This window comes from Platalea leucorodia (assembly GCF_965183815.1).
Source record: "Platalea leucorodia genome assembly, chromosome: 9".
Taxonomy (NCBI): domain Eukaryota; kingdom Metazoa; phylum Chordata; class Aves; order Pelecaniformes; family Threskiornithidae; genus Platalea; species Platalea leucorodia.
In genome coordinates, this window is record NC_138831.1 from 19,278,263 (window position 1) to 19,304,224 (window position 25,962).

General features: G+C 38.6%; 1 protein-coding gene across 4 annotated transcripts; it reads right to left on the reverse strand.

The window, feature by feature from the left end:
- Positions 1–1,323: 1,323 nt before the first annotated feature.
- Positions 1,324–24,594, reverse strand: RFT1 (RFT1 glycolipid translocator homolog). 4 transcript variants are annotated; one of them, XM_082322547.1, is made up of 15 exons: positions 24,521–24,594; positions 24,320–24,405; positions 23,562–23,678; positions 21,488–21,677; positions 20,733–20,834; positions 19,616–19,750; positions 18,624–18,702; positions 18,292–18,342; positions 16,788–16,918; positions 15,423–15,567; positions 12,997–13,102; positions 10,825–11,074; positions 9,785–9,927; positions 5,642–5,793; positions 1,324–1,590 (listed from the first exon to the last, which is right to left on the reverse strand). In XM_082322547.1, exons 1-14 carry the CDS (start codon positions 24,581–24,583, stop codon positions 5,790–5,792), a joined length of 1,602 nt encoding a protein of 533 aa, XP_082178673.1. In that variant the 5' UTR covers positions 24,584–24,594; the 3' UTR covers positions 1,324–1,590; positions 5,642–5,789. The 4 variants fall into 4 exon arrangements, with proteins under 4 accessions (XP_082178673.1, XP_082178674.1, XP_082178672.1 ...); XM_082322548.1 differs by lacking the exons at positions 1,324–1,590; positions 5,642–5,793 and having other exon boundaries at positions 6,936–9,927; positions 16,788–16,825; XM_082322546.1 differs by lacking the exons at positions 1,324–1,590; positions 5,642–5,793 and having other exon boundaries at positions 6,936–9,927.
- Positions 24,595–25,962: the final 1,368 nt, after the last annotated feature.

Consider the following 25,962-nt stretch of genomic DNA (forward strand, 5'->3'; position numbering starts at 1 on the left):
AACAAAAAAATAAACCATATAGTTTTAAAAGTTATTTCAGAAGCAAATTTGCAAGCTACCCCTGGCCTTCCGTAAGAAATGGTCTCCAGAAGGTATTTAGCAGAACTGCTAGTTTAATAAATATTTATGAATACAACAGTGCAAACTGGATTTCACTGATGTTTAATGCCTGCTGTGTAGTAACAGAAACATTTCCTTTGGTCTGGGATGTTCTGACACACATACATATTTGTTTGATATATATGCTTCTTGGGGGCAAAACGTATTTGGCAGTCATTGCATATTGTCATAACCTATACAAACATCAGTAGTTGTGATGGCAACAAATGGCACAGAAATTGATCAAGGTTTTGATATTTGGAGACAATTATTCTTGTTAGTGGCCAGGTGATTTATTGATAACTGAAATATGGCATCAAAACATTTATTAATTGCAGTCCCAAAAATTAAGGGTAATTGCATGTAATGACTTGCTCAAGTTCTGCATGAGCAGCTATAACTTACATTTGTGCTTGTTTTCTTTTTAGGACTGTAAAGCTCATTGAACTTTTTTTTCCTTTGTAAAACTTGTTTGTAGCCAAGGGATGTCTTCAGCTAATATTCCATGTCAGTAATGTTCTTTAACTATAAGTTCATATGCCATCACTATTGCTTGTAATTTCTAATGACAGAGAAATACTATGTTATCACTGAAGAAAAATTAGAGTATTACTATCGGTATTATTTTTTAATTTGATGAAGTTATCCACTCAGCAAGCCTCCCACCTTTGTAAGGCATTAATTGTATCCAGACAGCAAACTTCTTACTCTAACTTTTTTTGCTAATATTCTAACCAGTAAGCTCAAGTAATATTGCGATCTGCTTATGTCCATTCTCTATTTGCCCAATACCCACTGGCTCCCCGTTTCCCCTTCCAACAAGCAGGTAAGCTTTGTATTTGTTACAAATAATTGTTATGGCAGTATTGTAATACAGCAGGCAAAGAACAACAATATCATGAATGATCATGTCTTCTTGGCATAGTCTCATCACAGAAGTCTTTGCTCTGAACTCTCATAGCTTGCACAGAAAAATTTTCTTTCATGCTTAAGATGTCTGATACTGTTACAAGACTATGGGTACCTCTACCATTCTTTCCTTTATTCTAAGGAGAGTTACCAGGTTTATGGTCAGTTTCATCAACAGCAATCATGTTTATCAACTGAAATTGTGGTTAACATTTGAAAATATTACACATATACACACACAAGGGGAGGGAGGGAGCTTTGGTTACCAGACACATACAAGCCTCCTCTAATACTTACCCATACAATCTTCCTTCAATGTCACCTCTATCCCAGTTTGACTACACTTTCATTAGTCATTTTTTCTTCATATACATGTTAAACCCCACAGTTCTCCATACTTTACTAAAGTAATGGCAGTATTTAGTGCTCCTCTGTTTCAAACCTTCTCCCTTCTGTTTTATTCACCCTTCCCGGAGTCCCTCTATAGTTACACACTTGCTTGAAGAGGCATTAATGAAGTCAACATCATCATCACTATGCTAAGCTACTTCTCTTCAAGCCAATAATGCTGCCGGTGTCATCCTGTAAAATAAACCATAACAACTTACAATGGATATTAAGTTACTATATTTTTGATTCACTCTTTCAAAGCTTTAACTGAAATTGATTTAATCAGCTCTTCCAAGATTGCTCTATTTTGTATTTTGGTCTATTCTTCATTCTATTATTTCTTCCTGATACACTGCACAACCAGCTTTTCCTACAATTACAGCCGGGCTGTGCCTTTTCACACACAATTACTCCTGTATAATCCTTGGGGACCGAGCCACATGTCCCCAGTAGATGATGTGTTAGCACTGAGCACGTGCCTTTCTTTCCCCATAGTGGTCACCACTTAGCAACAGCTTGTCAAGTCAATTCCAAATCTGAAACCAGTGATTTATCCAAGTTGTCTTCTATTACTTTTTTAATGGCTGAAGTTTCACCTCCTCAAGCAGAAGTGACACTCCTTTTCTTTCATTTCTGTTTCTTCATTTCCCCAAATTGCTGTAAATCATACACACACTCCCTTGTTTAAAGTAAGTGGATCTACAAGTAATCAATATTTGCCAATTGCCTTTCTTTGCTCATTCAGGACTGAGTCCATACTTAACACATCAAATTTTCTACTATTTTAATAGTGAACATTCATACTCATACACTTCTATTTGCAATCCATACATTATTGGTGCAAAAACCTTGTATTTTTCCACTTCTGTTCCCCAATTCATTAACCCTAGGATCCACTGTACTAAACGTGGGCTTGCTGTATGTCTACAGAGTTCCTTCAGGTAGCATGTATCTGGTTGGGGGAAGCGCAGTCTGCACCACAACTTGACCCTTCATTGCCACGTACTCCCAGCGTCCTATGATCCTTACTGGAGATGAACGTTCTCACTCACATGGTGTGACAGCTTCTTCTGGGAGTGTCAGAGTGTTTTATCTGTCAGCCACCACCCACAATTTCTCCCACGCTTTTGCATCAGGGCTGCCCGTACAGCCAGTATAGTGGAAGAGAACTGGTTTAAGACTTGATGCAAAGCAGCATGGGGTGAGGAAAGGAATGTGTTTTCCAGGTAACTTGGTGCGTCTGCATCAAAGTGACCTGGATTGTACCAACTATAACCACTCCACTCCCAAGGGCTGAGGTCTTCTGGGCTAAATTCTGCACTGACGAATCCAACACCACCTTACTCTTCCTGCAATACTCTTTTCAAAGACCACACAACTCCTCTAGCAAGCTGAATGATCCAATCCACAATATTGCTTCCAACTACCACCCTGAAGCTACTTAAGCTTTTTTCAACTGCTTGTCTAACTCCTCAGCTTGAGTTTTTATTAGTCTAGCCTTTTATGTGTCCTTTATCACATGCCGTCTGGACTCACTTCATCACAGATGCTGAACACAGGCTTTTTGCAGCACAGGCACACTACTCTGCACTACTTCTGTTCTTCCACTCTGATTCCATTTCTGTTCCTTCAATAATTCAACCTTTGATTTCAAATCCACCTTTTCTTAGCCTACAGAAACTAATTTTCCTTTTCCTAATAGACTAGTCTAATTGGCTGCAGCTCTCCACAAGGCCCATACTGCAGCAACCTTAACGTAGCCTGAGATGTAATGCTCCCCTGACAGATTGCAAATGCTTTTCCAGCCTTCCTCAACGCATCTTCAGCCATGAAAGCTTCCTGCTCTCATACCATCTTTCAGATGACCTACATCCCTAAATCTTCCTCTGGATGGGGAGAAAGTTCTTCCCTCTTCTCCCCACCTGGTGAGCAGTTAGCCCTAGTAGAATCCTAACTAAGTACCTTGAATGCCCTGTTACCAGACCAGTATACTGTGCATTTGTTTTCAGTTTTTGTTATTCTGCTTTTCTGCTCTCACAGTCTCTGGCTTTCACTCCAGAAGATCTAGTTCACCTGCACTCTCCATCAATCTGCAATCTTCCCTCCGAGTAATTTCATTCAGGCAACTTTTGTCAATTGCAAATAGACTAAATAAGCAGGAGATATTCAACTTTAAAAGGACAAATCATATATTGGTTTAGATGCACAAAGCCAGTGGAACTTAACAAGCTACCAAGCACAGTACATTCACAACACTCTGCATCTCTACTAGCAGGCGGTTCAGCAGGGAATCTTTGCAGCTCCCTGAAATGGACCTTTGGGGCTCCTGAGCTGCCACCTTCCAACTCTGTATTTACATTCAGGAATGTATACCTGTAGGTGGTTTTCCTCCTGAATCCTTCACCTGCTGTCACAAGAAAGCAATCCTAGCTTTCTTACCCTGCATGGCTTTACTACCGACTTTTTACACAGCTCTCACAACTTTTCCTTAGAAGTCTGAGCCAAGGTGCTCACAGATGTGCAGCATGAGACCTAGTCCCGGGGTCACGACATCTACCCCCTGCTGAGCAGGGGAAGTTCCACCCAGCCCTCATCCGACCTTTCTGTGCTAAGCAGGACTTGAATGAAGCCCTAGCCCTTCCCTGATCCTCGCCCTGTGCTTCAGCAGAGCTCCCAGATGAACACTTGTAAAGCTACTGTGTAACAAAGTCATCTGGTGGGGGGAAATCAGCACAATTCTGAAAGAACCACAGAAAAAGCCACAGTTTCCACAGGCTATATACAGTCAACCTCAAATGGAAGGACTGTTAAGAGAGAAAGATTATCATCACACACTATTGCCTGTATTTTCAGTGCATACTTAACCAGCAAAGCAGAATGACAAGCAGTCTGTAGCAAAGTATATGCTACTTCATGGGCATACTCTGCTTCTTCGAAGCATGTCCTACTAGTTGCCTAGAGGAGCACTTGTGCAGATACCTACTCAAGAGTTTTATTCGCACTGACAGAAATGCAGAGATGGAAGTAACTCACAGACTAAAGACCTCTCCTCAGAGGGACACTATGTTGCTCGCATATGTACCGTACTCTGCCACATCTTCCTTCCTCCTTTCCTCGTACCATAACATCTCCCCACCCCACTGAGAGACTGCTAAAAAGCATTACACAAATAAGAGAAGGCATACGAGTGCACTTTATGGTACCTGTTTTATACAATTATTCCCAAAAAAACTTTTCCATTAGGAAAACATTAGTACTGCCAAGTCAAGCATCCAAAACCGAAAAAAAGCCACAATTAAGTTTTTCGGTGCAACATTATTTTGCTCCCTCCTCACTCCTTGCTGTCAGGGCTTGCAAGCAGGCCATAATATAGCCTTCAGCTAGCTGACCAACACACTCCTCATTCTGTCCCAGTGCAGGACTATGGTGATGCACCACATTTTTACATTGAGACTGGCTAGGTTGACTTTTTTCAGCAAGTAAAGGAGATATCTACATACAGGAGTTGGTTATGAATGGTTTACCAACACGTGAATGATACTGCATCAGGAATCAAAAAAATAAAAACAAAAAAACCACCAAGGAAGATATTCACAAGTGATCACAAGGCTCTTTCTCATATGTAGTGCATGACTTGGCCTCGGTTGCTCTCCAAGACAGAAGCAGGTCTCTTCTGAACAGCATCAGTGCACTGTTTCATACTCCTCCCTCTCCCAAGGAGGAGCCACGAGGGAGAAAGTCTGAAATATTCCTGCATTCAAGAAAGTTATGGGCAAAACTCTGCAGTCTTCTCCCAAGCTCTGTTATGTTCTTCCCTTTTTGAAGCTCGCTCTCCGATGTGTATCACAAAGAACAAAACATGATTCGTGTTTACTCGCGGATTAGAACTACTCATACACCTTACCTGTGTTTAACGACTGCTACCTGTCTCAATTTTTTTTTTTCTTCTTGACACCGCTTTAATTATTTCAGTCTTCTTAAATGGGTCACAGATATAATCTATCTGTCCCCCTGGTTACGTTCCTTTTCACTTTCTCAGTTCAGTGAGATGGCATAAAACTTTGAAAATAAGTCACGCTGAACACAGACGTATCCATGAATCACGAAACCTAGCTAGCAAATGAACAGACAAGAGCTCTACGAGACACTCGCTCACCACAACCAAATAGGAAGTGTGACAAAACAAAAACCAGAGCTGTTTTACCTTTCCCCACAATTATGACAGGAAAAGCAACTATCCTACCTTAGCTGCACGTGAAAGCGCACACTCATCAGTATCCATGAACGAAGCTCGCTATAGCAGTGTGCAGTTACAGACACCCCAGCTGAAAGGGGTTCATTCCTCCTTCTAGATCACAGCAAGGTAGTGCATGAACCACAGTTCAGATCCATCAACTGAAAAGAACAAATGTCTTTTTGTGGAAGTAATCCAAAATGCAACAGAGATAAGCACTTCCTATCACTGTTTTGTTTAGATCCCCCAGCTGCTAACGCTTTTGAGCATGCCTCGCACTTCGCTTCCATGGCCCAGCTGTACATTAGATCTGGAGAGCTTCAAACTTCATTTTAAGCTTATAATGAAAATGAACTGCATTTACATAGCACTATCAGAATGCAAATTTTGTGCCGAACAAAATCATTACATCTCAGCAAATCTATTGATGCCATGGTATGGTTCAAAAAGCCTCAGATCCTCTCTCTTCAGTATTATCTTTAAAATAAGGGTAATTAAACCACAAAAAAGTATGACGTTCAAGCAGCAGGAAACACGAAATCCACAAAAATAATTTCAAAGTTTAGATTTAAGCACTATCCAGAAGCCAGCAAATTAGGACTAGCTGACCTCAAGGTACTCACACTCAGGCAATCCTTCATACAAACTAACAAGTCAACACCTCTTATGGGCGCTAAACTGTGATCAACATTCAAGCTTACAGCTCTTACCTTTCGTGCCTACTACAGCAGATTAACCATTAAGGTAAAGCTTTAACTCCTCATTTCTTTTCCAAAAAAGGAAAAGAAAAAAAAAAAAAAAAAAAAAGGCACACATGCTCCCCCCACCCTACTTCTTTACAAATAAAATATTTACAATACTAGAAAAGAACAAACAGTTTAACATTTGGTTAGTACCTAACACTACTATTGCCAGTTGCAGCATAATTCAGCTAACAAACTTGATTAAATATCAGGTTTACTCCTGGCCACTTAAACAGTTTCTACCACACCACCACGCTATTTAAAAGCAAAGAAACTTGGTCATTCCAATCCATGCAAACATATATTTTGACAAAAACAAAGAGGGAAAAAGTGACTATAATGATGTCACTTCTCACAAAAATACTACGGTAAACTATATCAATGTGTGTGTTAGGAAATGGTGTATAAGTTTCTAGGTTGATAAATTAATTTATACATAAAAGATCCTAGAAAATCCCACTGAATTTAAGCATCAACCGTACCAAAGATACAAATAACACTCCAATAAGCCTGCAATTGTAAGACAAAAACAAAATGTAAGGGAAATAAATTTTATTTGGTATTATCCTATTATATAAGCATTTTATCTTACAGTAGTTTCAATGTCATTCATTCAAGTATTGAAAAAAACCACATGACATGATGTATGAAATCATAACTTTTTCTCCAAAGAAATTTAAGTCTCCTTTGGCTTACACTAAAGGATTTCAGAAAAACACTGCAAAACAGCTTCATGAAATTTATAGACAAGCATCCCATTGTGCCTTTGACAAACTGACAGAACTCCAAACAAAATGGAAATTTGGTCAAGTTCAATCTCAAGTTTGTCCCTGAGTCTGACAGAGTATACCTCTTTATAAATAAAGGAGTTAACAGCTTTCACATTAAGGATCACACAGATAAATAAGAAACCAGGAGACAGCTTCATAGATCTATACTTCCTCTCCCTCCTTGCAGTTTCCTGCCACATAAAATATATTAAAAAAAAAAAAAACAAAAAACCAACAACACAAAACCCAGCCAACCGTCACTGAACTGCTTACAGATCAAGTTTAAGAGAGGAATGTATCCTTAATTTGCAAATGAGCAATGATTAAGCCACCTTAAACATCTTCCTGATTCATACGAAACTGCATTTTCACTTGTTGAGATGCAAGAGATATTTATAAGCCTTTCCAATACGAAATCAAAACTAATTAGTTTAAAAACGTAACTTCTCTTTAAATGCATACACAGCATTTATATTAAAAAAGATTTATGAGATTAGACAACCCACTATTTGAACAGGAAGGTCTCACATCATTTATGACAATACTAGCAGCAGAAGTGGTATCACTGGCATCATAAGACTAGACAAGACAGCATGACTTCAAGCTCATTTTGTACAAAATGTTCTTCAGCCTCGAAAGCACTTCAAGAGCAGGGCTATACAAAATTCCTCATTCCAGGAATTAGTTAAGATTCACTGTACAGATCGAGAGATTCCCACAGTAAGGTCCCAAAGTCATACAGAAAAAGACAGATGCTAAAAAGAGTCTGTAAGCTCAACTATCTTGTTTTTTTTTCAATTATGAGCAAGTAAAGGAAAAGCAACTGTATGCATTGACAGTTGACAACAAAGAAGTTTCAACCCTCTGCAATATAGGGAGCTGTACTTCCTAACAAACTCCATACCTGATAGAAACAAGAAAAAAAAAAAGCTGCAAGACACTTCAGAAGAGAAAAATGTAAAAGGCAAAGAACTACCAAATTCACTTAACAGGACAGAATAACGTAAAGTTTGTTTTATTTTGACAGGTTTCATAACAACTTCAGAAGAATCAGCAAGTCTATTTCTACTACCTTCCAGCCAGGCAATGGAGACACCACCATTAGCTGAGGAAGTGCACCTTTCTCTTCCACTGTTACATTTCAGCTTCTCTGTGATAATTTTTCAATCACCAAATTCTCATATAAAGTATCTCTGGTGATATTCTCCAAGCGAGAATTACTAGAGTTTAGAAAAAGTTTCTAACAGTACCAAACTGAAGACACTGATAGCAGGAAGCATTTCACTCTGCGAGCTATGGTTACCAGGATGAACTCCACAATGCCATTACAGTGATTTTTAAGCAGTCTGAGGATCTGAGGAATTGCTACATAATTGAACTAAAAGCTTTCAACTGTACATGTCTGAGCACACATTTTTTATCGCTTGACATTTTTTGGTCCATCCAAACACTGCAAAGGGAACACTGATGATTATACACCTGCCACTTGTAGATTCTGAAACTGCCAAATTAGACTAGCAATAAACACACCATTAGTGAACCTAAAACAGCAGCCTAACATCTAATTTTACAACTTCTGAGTCTCCAAATTTTCAACAATTAAAAAAAAAAAATCAATACAAAGGTTAAGATTGAACAAGTAAAGGAACAAGACATGAGGAAAACCGGTTGTAACAAAATGAAGCATTTTCTATCCAATAATGAAAGTTTCAATGTGCATAAATCCTTGAAAGAAACCTTATTAAATATATTTAACCTTCAATTTCACAGACAAAACCAAAAAACATTGGAGTGAAAGTAAGAAATTTTATGATTAACCTTCTGGAACTTCAGTATCAGTGTGATTGTACTTAAAACCTTCTGTAAAACACTGCTTAAAACCCCTTTTTTCTTTTAGCTAAGGCTTCAGAGTATTTTTGACAAGTTAATCAATACCCTCATAAATGAATGATATGCTGAATGAAATAACCTTAAATAGCATGGACACATGCTGTGTATTCCATTAATTTACTTGTAAATGTCAGAACTATCTGTTCACTGCTTTACACTTCAAAACACTGACAACTCAATCTCTCTGCACTGCATTATATTCTACTTCAGTAACAGTTATACTGCTATTGGTCCGTGCTCTAGTGTTTTCTTAAGCTTTTTTTTTTTGTTTTGTGTTTGTTTTTTGTCAGACTATTTATTTTCTAACCAGTTAAGCAGCCCACCGTGCCAAATAAGGGCATTCTTAATTACATCTTAAGATGTAAGCCATATGATGCCTCCATACATGTACTCCCCATTGGTAATAACGGGAGCTCTCTACATTAAGTTTGTCAACCAGGTTATGTCAGAAAGGTGTATCTTAGATCTTCATCCATTACCAAAGAGGCTGTTTGAAGAAAAGCTTAGAAAAGAATGATGCATCCAGACAAGATTACTCAGCCCTCTTTCACTGTACTGACCAGTTCAGAAGACAAAATAATATTCAGTTGGCAGCCTTTTACATTGCCACTCCCATATCAATGCTTCCAATAAACACATGTGGAAATCTTTTTCCATACAAATCTTATGCAAAAAATACAGCCCTTTACTGCAAGCATGTACAAGAACTGTTTTGCACACGAGCATTTCATGTTCCTTTCTTCATATACCGGGAGAGGAACTGGCTTCTGACAAAGTGGATCAGCTTGGTCTCTGTGCAGAACATAGTAATGATGGTTGCTGCGAAGCACAGAGCCCCCATGCTGATGTGCATCAGCCTTGCCATCCAACCCTTATCACAGCAGAAGAATACCTACAACACAGGAAACAAGCAATTGCAGGAGAACTAGTCAGCACAAAGTAGATATACTGTCTCAATAAAAAAATAAGGTCCAACACCTCTCTTGACCATGCTAACACCACCATCAAACTGAGTGCAGTTTTGCCACGTGCACTGATCCTACAATAAATCATCTTTAGTAGTCACACTTGCTTTCTTAAGAAAATTCTGTCAGCAAAAAATGAGCATTCAGTAGATACCTGGTAAATGTGGAAGTTATTATTATCTGGAATGCAGAAATATGTTAATTGAGATATTAGGAAAACTGTGGCGGTGCTATCACACAAGTCTGCTACTTTGCAACAACCTATTAGGCTATTTTCTAACAAAACTCCACTGGAAATCTCCCACTCCAAAATACAAAGCTCTCCTTTCTAAGGCGTAACAGATTTTCGATCTGTCAAATTTTTGTACATTGAAATGCTACCATCTCCGTAACAATCAGTCTGCACAATTACCACCCCATAATCTGAATAAATGTGATAAATGTGCTCTTGTCTTATTTTTGTTTCTGTTCTTGTTTTGGTTGTTTTTCTCTATCACTGTTTATTACAGAATTTTTAACAATAGTTTCTTTGTGCTACTGCAAAATTTCAATTATTATTAAGAACTAAGGACGTGGATTTATCCAGACAGCAGAAACGTGTTAAATTTTATTTTACTTGTCAGATACACCTTCTACAGGCAGCAGAGATAACTTTGTATCAAAGATAAAATCTCCTAATATTGTATCTTGCCTTGCCTGTAATGTCAGTCTTCCAGCCTATCCTCATCAGCCTTTGTTGCTAATGGTATTTCTCTGCTCGTGAACACAAAAGTCATTTGACGCCAACTTTCACACTGAAAGCAAAGTCTGAGAAAGATACTTACCTCCGAGAAACCAGTGATTACTCCACTCACGATATAAACGAGTACCAAAAATGGTGAGGGAAGCAAGCCTGTCAAAGGTCTGTAAGTGCTTTCTTTGAAGTAATCATAGATATAGTGGATGCTGTGAGCTATTCGAATACCCATGTTAAAGCAGTTAGCAAGGATAAAGCCTATACTGCCATGCCAGTGGGTCAAGAAGTAAGAGATGCACAGAAATGTGAAGGACAAGGCCAGCATAACAAAATTGTACCTAGGAAAAAAAAGAAACAATTCAACAATGTATACAGTTACAGTATTTATTTACCAATGTCCTGATTTCAGCTGGGATAGAGTTAATTTTCTTCCTAGCAGCTGCTATAATGCTGTGTTTTGGATTTAGGATGAGAATAATGTTGATAACACACTGATGTTTTAGTTGTTGCGAAGCAGTGCTTACACCAGTCAAGGACTTTTCAGCTTCCCCTGCTCTGCCAGGTGCACAAGAAGCTGGGAGGGGGCACCGCCAGGACAGCTGACCCAGGCTGGCCAAAGGGATATTCCATACTGCATGGCATCATGCTCAGTATATAAGCTGGGGGAAGAAGAAGGAAGGGGGGGACGTTCGGAGTGATGGCGTTTGTCTTCCCAAGTAACCATTACGTGTGATGGAGCCCTGCTTTCCTCGGAATGGCTGCACACCTGCCTCCTGATGGGAAGTAGCGAATTGATTCCTTGTTTTGTTTTGCTTGCATGCGTGGCTTTTGCTTTACCTATTAAAGTGTCTTTATCTCAACCCATGAGTTTTCTCAATTTTACTCTTCCAATTCTCTCCCCCATCCCATTGTGGGGGAGTGAGCGAGTGGCTGTGTGGGGCATGGTTGCCGGCTGGGGTTAAACCACGACAACTAACTTTATCTTTGAAGAAATGCCACTATTTATTTTCTAAAATGAGGAACAGAAATTCTCTTACCATCTCCTAATGGAAGAAGATAAATTTGAGAACCGAGATGTTAATAAAAAAATTCATTGAAAGAATGGAAAATACATCAAACAAAATAAACCAAGAACTATATTCTGTGAAGGAAATTCTATTTTACTAATCAGCTGCATACCCATTTCAGAAAGTCAAATTTAGTAGCAATGATTAGTGATATAAAAACTTGTGGATTTTTTGCTATTTTACTGTAGGTATGTATTAAAGAAAAATAATGCTCAAAAACAAGATGACGCTTTATTTCGTTTCTGCTCCAAACACGGGCTTTGAAAACAAGTTCACACTTCAAAGGGGTCATGAAAGCAGCCCTCCCTAAGTCTAAAAAGGTATTATTTTGACTGTGGAAAGTAGACCTCGTTGAAATTAATTTGGAAAGGCCTTGGAAAGGACAGCTGCTAAGTAAGCAAAAAAAGCTTGATGGTAGCACTGGGAAGGCAACCAGGCTTCAAAGTCAATAACCCAGGATGAACACAGAATCAAGAAATAATCCAGGCTGGAAGGGATGTCAGGAGGTCATCTAGTCCAACCTCCTACTTAAAGCAGATAAACCACTGAATTCAGACCCACAATTTAGATCATTCAGAACTGTACCTGATATACAGTAACTATACATGAAAAATTTTAACAGTTGCAAAATTTTTATGAGTTTTAAATGATAGTCTGTCTTAAAAACTATAACTTCAACTGTATATGTACAGAAAACAAGACTTTACATTTAAATTACTTTCCCAGTTAGTGTAGTAACAAAAGCTAATTTAACTATCTTTACTTCTTAATTTCTGACCTTTTTACCCAAACATTTAAACATTTGCTAAAGCTTCTACATCTAAATCTACATGCAGACAGCTAAATAAGGAATGGGTTTTCAGTGGGGCAGGATATTTTTATACTGATTTCAAATGCACCAACCTCTTTATAAGGTCATTACAAATAATTTTTTAAGAAGATCAATATTTATCAACAAATACAAGCATACAAAAACTAAAAGTAGTGCATGTTTGCTTGCCCATCTGCTGCACCTGGCTCTGGAGACACGGAACATGGTTCTTAAAGTGACTGCAGAAAGAAATTCGCTCTTTGGAAAAAAAGCATTTCTAAGCACATATCCATGCAGAACAATTGTTCTGTTTACATACTGAACTCCAAGCAAACCATATGCAGATTAATTACAGGAATATTCTGGGGACGCTATTTCCTACCTGTCCACCTCTTCTTTGCACATCAAAGCAAACGTAAAACATTCTGTTACGCCATTGATAGCAAGAAATAGGACATATAACGAGTAACATCGGAGAAGATCTGGACCTAAAAAACACATTAGAATGAAAAGTAGATAATTATTTCTTTTATAAAACCACAATCTTTTTACACTCTCTGATACTAAGAGATAAAAGTTGTAATGTCATCACTAATAACGGAAACTTAAATTCATTTGAACAAGTTTCCTGTTCTAGGTATCTTGACAAGACCACAAATAAACAAGGCAAAATAAAAACAAAAATAAAACCCAGAACACCCAAGAACAGCAGTTATTATAGTAACAAAAAAGATATCCATCAAAAAAGTATTTTATTAAAAGGGATTTCCCAATTAAAAATTAATATTTATCATAACCCAAATCTTTATTCTACAGAAATTTGTGGAAATTAATCCAATAGTTATTATGAGGTACTAAAAGCAATAAAATGTGTATTTTGAACACAACAGTAAGAAAAACAGAAAGGCTGGTCAATACATTCAAAACTATGCTAGATGAAAAATAATATTCAGATTTTTATGGGTCAGAGACAATTTATACATGACTTCAAAATTCTCCACTCAGACCTTAATCTTTTTCTTGTCCTTTAGAAATTATAACACTGGGAAAAAAATCCCATGCTTTTTAACATGTTAGTGTACATCCATGAATATTCCTTCTTGATGGCAGCAACATAGTCTATATTACTGAGTCTCCTCCTGTTTCAACGCTAAAGAACAACTGCCCAGGGAGCAGTAAATACACTGCAGGTGCCGGGCAGAGCTGAAGACTTTCTTTTCAAGCTTGCTTAAAAACATTAGACTAGAGGGCACTCAGAAAGAAAAAAAAATATCCAAATTAATATGTCCATGAATATCTGGTCAAATAAAGTCAGTACGCATGCTCAACATTTAATTTTCACACATCATCATTAGGTAAAATAAATAAAATTACTTGTGAGTCACTTGACTTGCATCCATATTCCTAAACATAGTCCTTTTCAGTCAAGTAAGCATGTCTAAAAGATTAGGCCCAGACACTCATTCTTGAAGAGGAACAGGGACAGAAATCATTGTCTTCATAAAAAGAGTTGGCTGCCAGGCTCCAGAATGACAATCTTTCACAACATTTGCTTTCAAAATTAGAAACAAATCTGATAGAACCAACAGCAAGACAACTCAAAACAACATGCAAAAGTTATTAACATTTTTTCTTGGTTATGCAGAGACAGAGTTTTCATTAAAATCACTATACGAATCAAGCACCAGCTTCCAAATAACATGCAAGAGTCTAAAGCAAATAACATGCAAGGGTCTAAGGCAAAACTATCTAAATGCTTAACAATCAAAACCAGAAAAGTGTCCATGGGGTTAGAATATATCAAATGATCTTAACACTGAATAAGGTAATTGCAATTCATTTTAATACCCAATAAGCAATATTCCAAGGTTATGGTGTGAAGCTGCAGAACTCTGACAGGTGCAACTGTCTTCAACACAATATACTGTCACATGCTTTCATCCTCCTTGTAACTTTCTCTTAATTATAATAGATGTGAAATGGGAAATGCAAGCTAGAACTCTCCCACGATGGCATACAGGCAAAATTTCCAGACAGAAATGCAACAAAACAGCTCCTCTGAGGAACTGCTAGATCTTCACCCAAGACAGATCAGCAAGGAACTGAGACATTACACAGGGCCCAGCTACAGAAGACAGATTGGTTTTTCTAGCAGGAGCTACAGTAGGTCAACTGACAAACCACTGAAAGAACCCAAGAAAACTCCAGGCTACAATTTGCATGTTTATGTTTCAAGGAGGAGGAATTAAATGAGCCTCTACTCTCTCTCCTGAAAATCCAAGGTGACCTACAAATTCCTTGACTGCTTCTGTGGACAGATTTGTAAAACTTACCCCTCAATATGTACAACTATAGCAAGATTGTTACCATTATGTGGTTTAGCACTATTAAAAAAAAGTATTGTTTCTATGCTAAAACTATGTATTCTTTGGTTCCAGTTTGTTGTATGGGTTTTTGGGGGGGGGGTTGTTGTTGTTGTTTTAAACAGCTGGAGATAGCAATTTTACATCATGGAGTAGTCAAACAATCCTTTAAAATATTCTTTTCCAACAATGTGAAATTGCAGGAAGGTAGAGCCCCAAACCTGACCATACTTATTTGGAGCTCCTCAGTATATTTTAGTTTAAGGTGACTACACACTAAAGATGCTATTACAAAGGCATGAGTTCTGGATTCAGACTAAGCCACTGATTTCAACAGGATTTTTACAGAGAAAAAAAAAATTCTGATGATTTACCCAAGAATTCCTAATAGCTGCAGCTTCTCTTTTTAAAGAATGGCTTCTTTGCCAGTTTTATAAATCTTTACCTGTTCCAGCACTGAGCATTGAGCCTCCATAAATATCCAGAGCCAGCTGAGAATAGGCATAGCCAAAAACCGTGATGGTAAGGCCAATCAGAAGCACAAGTTTCAACAGCAATTCCAATACATTTGCAGCCATAGCAATATCATCCTGAAAAACATTGTAGTTAACCACATGAATCAGAATCTATAGTTATTTTCATGCAGAAAAGCTACTTCACAGAAAAAAAATTATTTTGCATAGTGCAAACAGGTGTGAAACTTATCCTTTTTTATTGAATTATCCATACACACAGTCTTAACTTCCAACAATTTTTATATATTTATTATTCCATTCTATGTTTTACACATTACAAATTCTACACAAATATTAGCCATGAACGTGTCTGTTCAAGGAAATGGGCAAACAGCACATGCACCTGTTTAACAGTTAGTAAACGGGAAAGAAGAGCACAGCATCTGCCCAAGGCCACAGTCTGAGTCAGCAGGAGGGTCAGATTTTTATTGCTGCATGGGGACTACAGGACGTGCCACACCAGAACAAGAAACTTGTCAGTTTTACTACCTCATTACAAGCAGCATTCTTGTAATTCTTGTAACGTAATGTAATTTCAGTACATACAGTGAGAACTCATAACCATTTTGCCAGTTACATACATCAGGTACACTATGTATAAAATATACATACACGTACATCTTTCTTAGCTCAACAATGACCTGAAGTACGGGACTTGTTTAACTGTGCGCTACAGTGCAAGTAGCAGGATTACTGCAAAAAGTTGTCACAGTATCAGACAAAAGCCCAGGCTGACCTTCATGACTGATGAAGAATTTCTCACCTAGAGCATGCATGAATATTAGGAAGCTCTCATTTGTTTAACCATTGATACTTCACATACAATTCAAGAAAAATACAATTCTTCTCTTCACAAAACTGCACACATTACTGTTTAATACTTAACAGCTACTAATATTTTCAAGTCAGTCAAATATTTTCAGACAGCATTTACTTGATAGGAATAGCATGCTTTCATGATTTAAATAATTGCCTAAGTATATCTGGAAATACACGGCACACTAGGATTTACATCACACTGTTTGGAGCAGATAATGTTAACTTCAGTTATAATACAAGGCAGTATTATGCCACTGAATATCTTAATTTCTATTTCATTAGCATTTTACCTAGTTTCTTTTCTTTTTGTTCCAGCCTCACTCGACATTTTTGTTCTCCACTTCAACTTTTTAGTTTTAACAGCCTTTATACTCTAATTTAAACACACACACTTCTGTCAGTCACACTTCTGTGGTGGAACTTACCTGTAACATAAATCAAGTATTTGACATGTAATTAATCCAAAATAAACATACCTGCTTCTGATCCTTTACATTCTTCCCTCTTTCCAACACTTTAGCAAAAAAGACATAAAAACTCTCCTCAATAGGCAAAAAGATAAACCTGGCCACCAGCGAACCAAGATTATTCACGATATCATATACACCTTAAAAAACAAAACATAGCGGCAACCGGTAATTTTTTTAACACATTTTAATTTCAAGTCTTTAACAATGACATGAATTCTAATTTAACGCTTCCCCCAAACAAAGAGAAAACTAGTAGAGCTTAGTGCAACATTAAAGCCATGTTCCCTAAAAATTCTGACAGTCACAGCAACCACAGCTTGAAATTACAAGGCTTGCTCATAGATGGCAAAGCTAGGACAAAAGCATCAACTAGAGATGTGAATCTAGTAACAGCACCAAACCACATTTAAAATTCTTACTGTAGAGGAATTTAAAAGATCCTGATGAATTTCACTGAATGAGAACAGGAACGTAAGGATTTACTGACACAGGAGAAGATATCTATTTATAGTGTGAGGTTCCTCTTTCTTTTTACTTTCACTGAAATGGAAGAGCAATCCTGCATGACATTTTACCAGCACTTCCATCCTCGCCAAGATACTGGTCCAAAGCTGCTGAGACATCTCTGTGTGCATATACATGTACACAGTACAGTCATTGAGAGCATACAAAGTCAGGCATATGGATAAGTGCATTACATATTCACAGTGAAATAATAGAATAAGGTTCTGGCTGATTTCATAAGACTTGGAACCAATTTTTCTCAACATTTTGAGAATAAAGGCATTTTTGTACTCATTGCTCTTTTAAAGACCCTTCAAGCAAGAGGCAGCTCAATTGTTCTGCAGGGCAGGAGGATCAGAAGCAGCCGCAATTACTGGTAGCAAGCACATATACTCAGTATTTACGGGGGAACATACTTCTGCCAGCAATTAAAAGTAACTCAAACTAGCCAAGAAACTTCTAACAGTGGTCCAACAATTACAGCCTATTTTCCTTCCCCAAGCTATAAAGACCCGAAGTGCTGCCAACTCAGTCATCTGAACAGCTACTGCCATACATTACTCTGTAACCATGCTGAATTCTTTTACAGAACATGATTCAGTTTTGAGATGCAATGCTATGAACAATGATGTTCTTGCCATAACAGCTAAAACAGATTCAAAAGGAAGACAGAAAACAGCAGGAAAACAGAATTACAAAAACTGAAGACAGACAACTGTAACACATCAGATACTAATGAAGTTCTCTCTAAAAAAATACCCAGATAGATACACGGTATCGCATATCCAATTGGAAAATTTTGATCCAAAGAAAAATTAAAATTAAAATCCAGGATCTTAAATTATTTTCTATATCTATATCAATCATTCTCCGAAATGTATCTCAAAGTCACAAAGGCTCTGAAATCTTCTCAGATTTTCTCAATACATTAAGTAATTTTCAGAACCATCTAAAGAGCAGTGATTAAGAAAACTGTGCCACCATTCCACAACACCATCACACTTACCCTGATCTCCAAAATTTAACACGTTCAAAAAAGTCATCACATATCGTTCACCTGTAAGTTCAAAATAAAGAACTTAAGAACAAGTCCTTAAATCTTTCCCAATACTTGTTCAGGCACTTCCAACATTAAGTATTCAAGAGACAAAGTCAAACAGGACAGCACCTAGTTCAGAATACCCTCAGAAACTTCATTCAGGTTGGTAACATCTGCTGGAAACGATCTCTGAAAAGTCACATGCCCGCCCACCCCACCCCCCAGCTTTCTCAAGCTTTAAGTCAATTTTGTAAACAGTATTCACTAGCCCTTCTCCATCACTATATGTCAAGCTTCACCTTCTGTCAAAATCTGTTTCAAGAAGGATTGTTTGAAGAAACTCCATGTCAACCGTGCTTCCCTCCAGTTAACAAAGGTCTGCAAAAAAAGAAGTACTGAAATGTAATAAACATGACTGAAACTACGGAGTAGAAATAGAAAATACAAAGCCAGTACAATACTCTAGGCTAGCTCTAACTGTACTGATGAGAAAAACCCACAATGTCATAGCTACTAAACACTAATCTAAAATATTGCTAAATTCAATCACCGATATCACTCTGATCTGACGATGACTTTTTCCATTACTGAAAATTACTGTTGTTGCAGATAAAGTACCCAAACAAGCTTTCTACAGAAAATACTATTCAAAGTTAGCATGAGGTTTTTTTTCCAGTCTCTGTTTAGCATGCCAATATAACTTTCACCTTCACTGTAGATGTAACTTGTTTACTGCTCTTCAAACTGTCCCCACAAGTCTTGCCACCAAGTACCACCTTTATCTTTTCTATCTACAAATCTTTTTCAAAATGTCTTCTCCCTCACTGTGTCTTTTCATTTCTTTCTTGCCTCATTTTCTTTTAAGAGGACAGAGATATTTGAATATCTGTAGGATGCTGTGTACCACCATATTTATATTGTGGAAAAGTCCAAGTACCAAAATCCATGGTAAAATGGTTCTGGTTTCTTTCCTGCCTCAGATCCAGTGATACCTGGTCATTCCCCTGCACATGTTCTATCTCCAGTTAATGGTTTGTGCAAAGATACTAAAAGGTAAGTCAGCAACAAGTCCATAACAACAAAGGGGTCAAGTTTCATAACGCTTTTTTGACAAGGATATTATTGCTACAAACCACAAACAGAATTTGTATGTAATTTTTTTTTAATCAGTCATATCTTCTACAGTGTAGAGATATCCTCAAAATCACTCAATTAACTCCACTATCTCAAACTAATTTTCAAAGCTCTCTCAAGAAAAACTTAAAATGAAGAAATGAACTGTGCAACCTACCTCATCTTCCACCAAGTTAGGCAATAGAGCTGTCATTCTAGCAACTGGAAAAGACTTCTTTGTTGCTTCAGGAGACCCCAAAAACATCACAAAATAAATTACATAGCACATTACCAGAACGCTGACATATAAAAGCTGGAAAGACAGGGAAGGAGAGAAGAAAAACAACCAGTGATATAAAATAAACTTACAAATGCAGGATTACATGCTAGAGTTCCAAATTCAGTGAGAACAAAGTGTAGTAAGTAGTCCTTACCCCTGTCAAATTTTAGACGAGGTAAAGACTTTAACCTCTCAAGAACGCTGTTGATTTTTTTTTTTAATCTTTAGGTTATCATAGCTCTTTTCCAACTTTTATGTTCTATTCAGCATTATTAGAATGATTACTTAAAGTCCAATTATAAAGCAATTATTCACTAAGTCAAAAAACAAGCTGATGGAGTAGCTACCGTCTACATCTCTTTCTTTGATCAGTTATAAGCTATCTACCACAGCCACTACAAAAACTGAACAAAAAACCAACCACGTGTCCACATCTGAGGTGGCACACATTTTCATTTTTAGGTAAACGGATACTGCACAGGCGACAACCCTATTTTTCAGGTGCCAATATATTCATTCTTCACTGCAGTAAAGAAAAAGTTTTAATCCGAGTACGTGTTACACATGATTAGCACCTTCTGATAAGGTGATATAGGTTGGTGGTACAGACTGATAAAATTACATATGATTATAATCTTCTACACAGTAACATCTGAAGTCTAACATTAATACTGAAGCCAAGTAGCGAACAGAGTCTTCAAGCATTAGAATGTATAACTGATTAAAAAGAAGAGTTAACATAAAGCTTATACAGAATAACAAACTTATTTGCAAAATATGCCTTCAAAAGAACAAAGTCCTTTCTTGTACATCCATTAAACTGCTCAGGGTCAAAGTGCCAAGTCGATAACGAGTGTCAGGAGAACACTAAATACAAGTGCTAAATCTTAAACCTCCCAGAAGCATTTTCTCCCACCTCCTCCAAGTTATTTAGCAGGGTAAATGTCAAGGCAGCAGCAAATAAAAATTCAGATGAATCAAGAATTTATAGAAAAAGAGAACACAGGAAACTTACCTGAGCCAAGGAAAAAATATAGAGGCCCCACTGAGGATAAAGGACTACTAAAATAACCGTCAAAATGCATTTTGACACTATTGAAAGGCTTTCAGCAATTACCTATAAGAAAGAGAAAATAGAGAACGTTTATTTTCTGCCAACTTAACCACATATACAAACTTAAAATACATTAGTTTCACACACATAATTTATGTAGAAATATAAGACTGATTTCAAAGTCGGTGTGACTTTATCACAGTTTCTTTCTGCTGAGTTGGCCATCTTAGATTGTAATTTCTCTGTAAATTTTCTATTCTTGCATTTCACAATTCAATTTCACTGCACTTTCCCACTCCTTTGTACGGGACTTAAGGGAGAAAATTTTACTTGGACAGTCATGTTCTCAATTGTTGCATTTCACAATTTCATCCCAACAATCAATCAAAATGCAAAACTGGAAGCTATATGCCTCTCCCTCTAATTAAAACTCACAATTAAGTATTTAATGACCACTAAGGTGATAATTTCTAAATAAACCAACTTTCTTGCTTTAACAGGTACAAATTCATATCTATATTACAATTACATCATACAGTACTAAACAGAACACACAGGTTGGTTTGGTTTTTTTGGTTTGGTTTGGTTTTTTTGGGTTTGTTTTTTTTTTTTTTTATACACTTGAATATACAAAAATTAGTTCAGGAATCCATTCTTTTCAATAGAGAAAGAAAAAATTCCCCCCCACACGCATACACCCCATGTCCTTTACTAACCTTAAGTCTCACAAACAAATGAGCTTGTGCTAAAACCCAGAACGGTTCTCCCAGAAGTTCAATAATTGCAGAAAGACCAAATGCCACTACACCAGCCTGATAATGAGGAACCACAGAAGGATCAGGTACTTCAAGCAAGTGTAGCCAAACTAAGCCCAAGAAAATAGACCAAAAAACACCAAGAGGGACCCTAAAAAGTTAATATAAAAACAATCAATAGAAATGTTACTTAAGCAGGAAAAAACCCTGGAAAACTAGGTTAAAATTTCACATCTTGCCATAATAATTAAAAAAAAAAAAAAAAAAAGCCCTGAGGAATTAATTTCTATTGTTACAATACCAAGAGTATTTTTTTTAAATGAACATTTGTAAGGCATTCTTTTGCAAGACATGGGAAACGTTTTTCTGACTTGTCTATTTTCTACTTAAGAACCTAACATAAGGTCAACTATCTGCATTTCTTGTTCCCTAGGACTGAACGATTCTGATCCCATATCAGCCTCCAGAACACTGCAAACCCCTCACTGCTGGAATTTTTATATTCTGTGGTTACCAGGGGTTTGGCAGACAAGCTTTGTTGGATCTTGCTGTAACAGATAAAGATGCCATGACTCCAACTGCTAGTCTCACTCTTCCAGAAATCCCTGGTTCTCCAGAGAGCGACAGCAGAGTGAGCAGAAGAAAATGCATGCCTGCACCTCAGGTATGCCAGTTCACATTGCTCCACTCTAGCTCAGAGCCATTTTGATTAGTGACTGCAGCTAAAAAGCCAAGCTAGGCACAGGAGTGCAGACGTGTATTACCTTCTGTTGACCCTGCTTCAGGAACACGAAGCTTCTGGCAGAGTGCAGGAAGTTTTATATCATTGCAGCAGGATCTATCTGACCCTCCCATTATCAGATCCCTAAGGTATTTGACATCAAGCTCCTAAGACGTATTTCAGATCCTTCAAGAAAGTTAATCTTCTTTTTAAGTTATGCTTCTCTATGAGGAAAAATTTTAAAAGAAAAAGGTGCACACAGTCATGATTAACTATCATTTAATGCCCACTTGAAAGGCTGTCAAATAGCCAAAACCTGATTATAATACAGTGAAGAGAACAGATCTAACACATTTGAAATATTAGTATTAAACCTATCGCTGAAAGGGACAATCCCTCTTCTTTACACCTGGATGCAGATGACCGTGCACAACCTCCCATTCCTGGGCCAAACCTACATAGCTGTGCAGTTCCAGGGTAAGTCAGTCAAGTGACCCGATGGAAGACTACTATTTTTTCACACAGGGGTAGTTTTCCACCATATCAGACAGGTAAACTTACTTCTCAACCCACCTAACTGTGGCTGCACAGCTGCAAGAGCTGACAGAGGGGAAGTAGCAGAGAGGTGTGTCCAGGAATCAGAAGGGAGAAACAAGTCATAAAATCCACTTAGCTGCAATGTGCGACTACACTCTCTGGCTGCAGCTTCACATAGACTTTAAGCTATCCGCTTTCTGCTATAAACAGCACTACAGCTAAAAGAAGTAGTCCTACTTATTCCCTGTTGTTTAATTCGAGCCCTTTCCTTCACATCCCTCCTATCCAACACAAACATTTATGTTGTCATGCCGTTAAACCGCATCAGGGCTCAAGACATCTAAAAAAATTAGTTGGGGGGGGGGGGGGGATTATCTAAAGCAGCTTCACAAATGCATATCAAGTAATAAAAGAGCAGAACTGAGCAGGCAGAGGAGAAAAAAAAAAAGTAAAAGACTTCATATTTGTACAACAGGATTTTCCTTTAACAGCTACAACATAAATGAAACTCCAGACTAAATGACAGAAAAAATGGTTCCTGATAACACCTTTGGTGATGCGCTTTCCCATGTGCTCCAAAAAGAGATCAAGTTCATAAATGCTAAAGCAACAGACTTGACCAGCTTCCTGCATCAGTCCTGAAACATGAGTGAGCCTACTAAATGCTCAGTGCTAAAATAATTACCGTGGTAAATAAATACTTGCTCTCACTTTGTGAGCTCTTAGACAAGAATTAGAAATAAGTTCTAACGAAATAAATTTTTAAAGGTATCTTACGTCAGCCACAATAGATTAATTGTTTTGGTCCAGTTTCGCTTTGTACTTCCACTCAAGCAAGCTCTGCGAAATGCCTCCCTGGCTAGGAAGACAACTGTTGAATACAGTAGAGTTAGCCTAAAGCAGGTGGGTGGGGGAGAAAAAAAAACGGGGGGGGGGGGGGGGGGGGGAGAAAATTATTTCATTACATACTATTTCTGAAATCCTTCACGCAGTAGCACCACTGACAGTTTTCACACAGGACTACCTGACAGAGAAGTCTAACAGGTATGTGAAGAAAACATGGTGATACGAGATAAATTATCACCATCTCCTAACAAAGTAGGGAATTACATGTCATTTCTCAAACGGCAAAAATACTTTAAGCATGCTATAAACCAAAAACGCAGTTGCAAAATTTATTGTATAGCAACAGCATGTAATATGCAATTGCGTCTAGCTTTTCCTCAGCAAACTGATGGTTTAACATGAAAACAGGCCAGCAGCACCTCTGCTTCAAGCCAAAAAAGAAACACCGAGACATTCAACGATCAAACGCTATAAAACACCAGTAAATTAAACAGCGTCATACAAAGCGCTGCTAGCGACACACCCTGCAGACCATGAACCCCGAGATCCTGCACCACAGACAAGCCCTTCCAAAAGGCCCCCCCAGCCGGCAGCGCTGCTCCGAGGGGAGGCGGGCTGCGCCAGGCCAGCAGCGCGGGCGGGACGCGGGCCTCCAGCCCGGGCGCGCCTGCGCCTCCGCCTCGCCTCACCTCACGTTGACCACGCCGATCAGCTCTCGGGAGAGGTAGCGCAGAGTGAACGCGTTCAGCCCGAAGGTGACCACCCGGAACAGCACCTGTGAAGGAAGCCGCACGGGAAACACCTGCGGGCCGAGCGGGGCTGAGGCGGCTCCCGCCAGGCACCGCGGCGGCGGAGGAGGAGGGGGGAGGCGGCCCGGGGCGGCCCCGCACCTGCAGCAAGGCGCTGGAGGAGGCCAGGCGGGTGGTCTGGCTGAGCACGTCCTGCGAGGCCATGCGCTCCCCGCCCCGCCCCGCCGGCAGGAAATGGCGCCGCCGCCGTCGCGCCGCGATCCCGTCAGCGCGGCCGGCACCGCCCCGGCCTCCGGGCGGAACGCGGGCGCGGCAGCCGCCGGCGTCTCGGGGATTCGGCTCACCCCGCTGTTCTTAACGGGACGGGACGGACGCGTCCCCTGCAGTTATGCTTTGGACATAAATGGTTAACTTCCAAAATAACTGGGCACTGCAGGCTGCTCGGATGCTAACACTAACGTTCAGCGCCAGGTCCCTCTGCTTCACAAGCAGGTATTCCACTAAAACAACCCCCCAGAACTGCACACTGGCTTATGAGAAGAGATACCATAAACAGCATTTTCTGAGAAGAGCTATTTTCCAGACATCTCTGAAAAATCGCCATCCCAGTTTCACCAGTGCCTTTCTAAACTGAGGGCAAACCCACCAGTCTTCCCGGACTTAAGGAGAAAGACAGGCAAGATGTGCTGAAATACCCTTGCTTCAGGAAGAAGAAAGCATCTTACTTCATTCTGTGTTTAAAAAAAAACAAACAAAAAAACCCCAAACAAAAAAAACAGAAAAAACACACACACCAAAAAAAAAAAAAACAACCTTCAAATAGCAAAGATGCAATTTAATTGTAACAGACTTGAATTTAATAATACACTGACTTGAAGTCTTCCAAAGAGGTAAGACTTGAGACTCAGTGTAATTCAGCACAGTAGTTCCAGATTATTTCAGATTATTATTTAAGCAGCAATATATAAAAAGATTGTATCTTTCTATGTTACAGAACATTCCCTTCAAAAACATGGCACTTCTGCCTCAGAAGCCACACTTTTCTTAGCCATGCTACAGTTGAACTAAAACTTTTCATGTCAAAGAGCAGCTGTTAGGAAGTGTCGCAGGGCAGGGGAGGTGGGGCAAGTATCAGAGCCCTACTTGATTTCAGCTTCTTCATGACAGAATATGAACAGCAACAGTTAAATCAGGATCTTAAGAGAAGCCAGATAACCAACCAAAAGTCTTCAAGCTCATGCAAAGAAGCCACCTCTCTCTCCATCAATTTTGTCTTCTGCATGAAACCCCCTCCTCCGCCGAAGCATTACACCCACCACTTCATTCTTTGTATGTTCAGAGTAAAGTTTTTCAGATTTTTCCTTTGGCCATTTTACCTGATAGCATGCTTTAAGGAATCTGGAAGTGATGTATAGATGTGGATGTACGTGGCAGAGGAGTATATCCTATGAATTCTTTTAAGTTTGATACTAATATTGGGAACACTTAACTTGTAGAAACCTCACAAAGAGAGATTATTATCCCATTGTAAAGACGGGGAGATGGGGACAGAGAGAAGAAACTAATCTGTGTTGGGTAATTGC

Bases quoted from the DNA above. Each gene is read 5' to 3' on its own strand.
- RFT1 (XM_082322546.1), bottom strand. From the start codon at position 24,583: ATGGCCTCGCAGGACGTGCTCAGCCAGACCACCCGCCTGGCCTCCTCC. The intron at 19,751-20,732 runs GTAAGTTTCCTG...CTGTCTTTCCAG, and splicing joins ATATTTTTTCCTTGGCTCAG to CTTTTATATGTCAGCGTTCT. The intron at 18,343-18,623 runs GTGAAGCTTGAC...TTGAACTTACAG, and splicing joins GAAACAGATTTTGACAGAAG to GTGAACGATATGTGATGACT.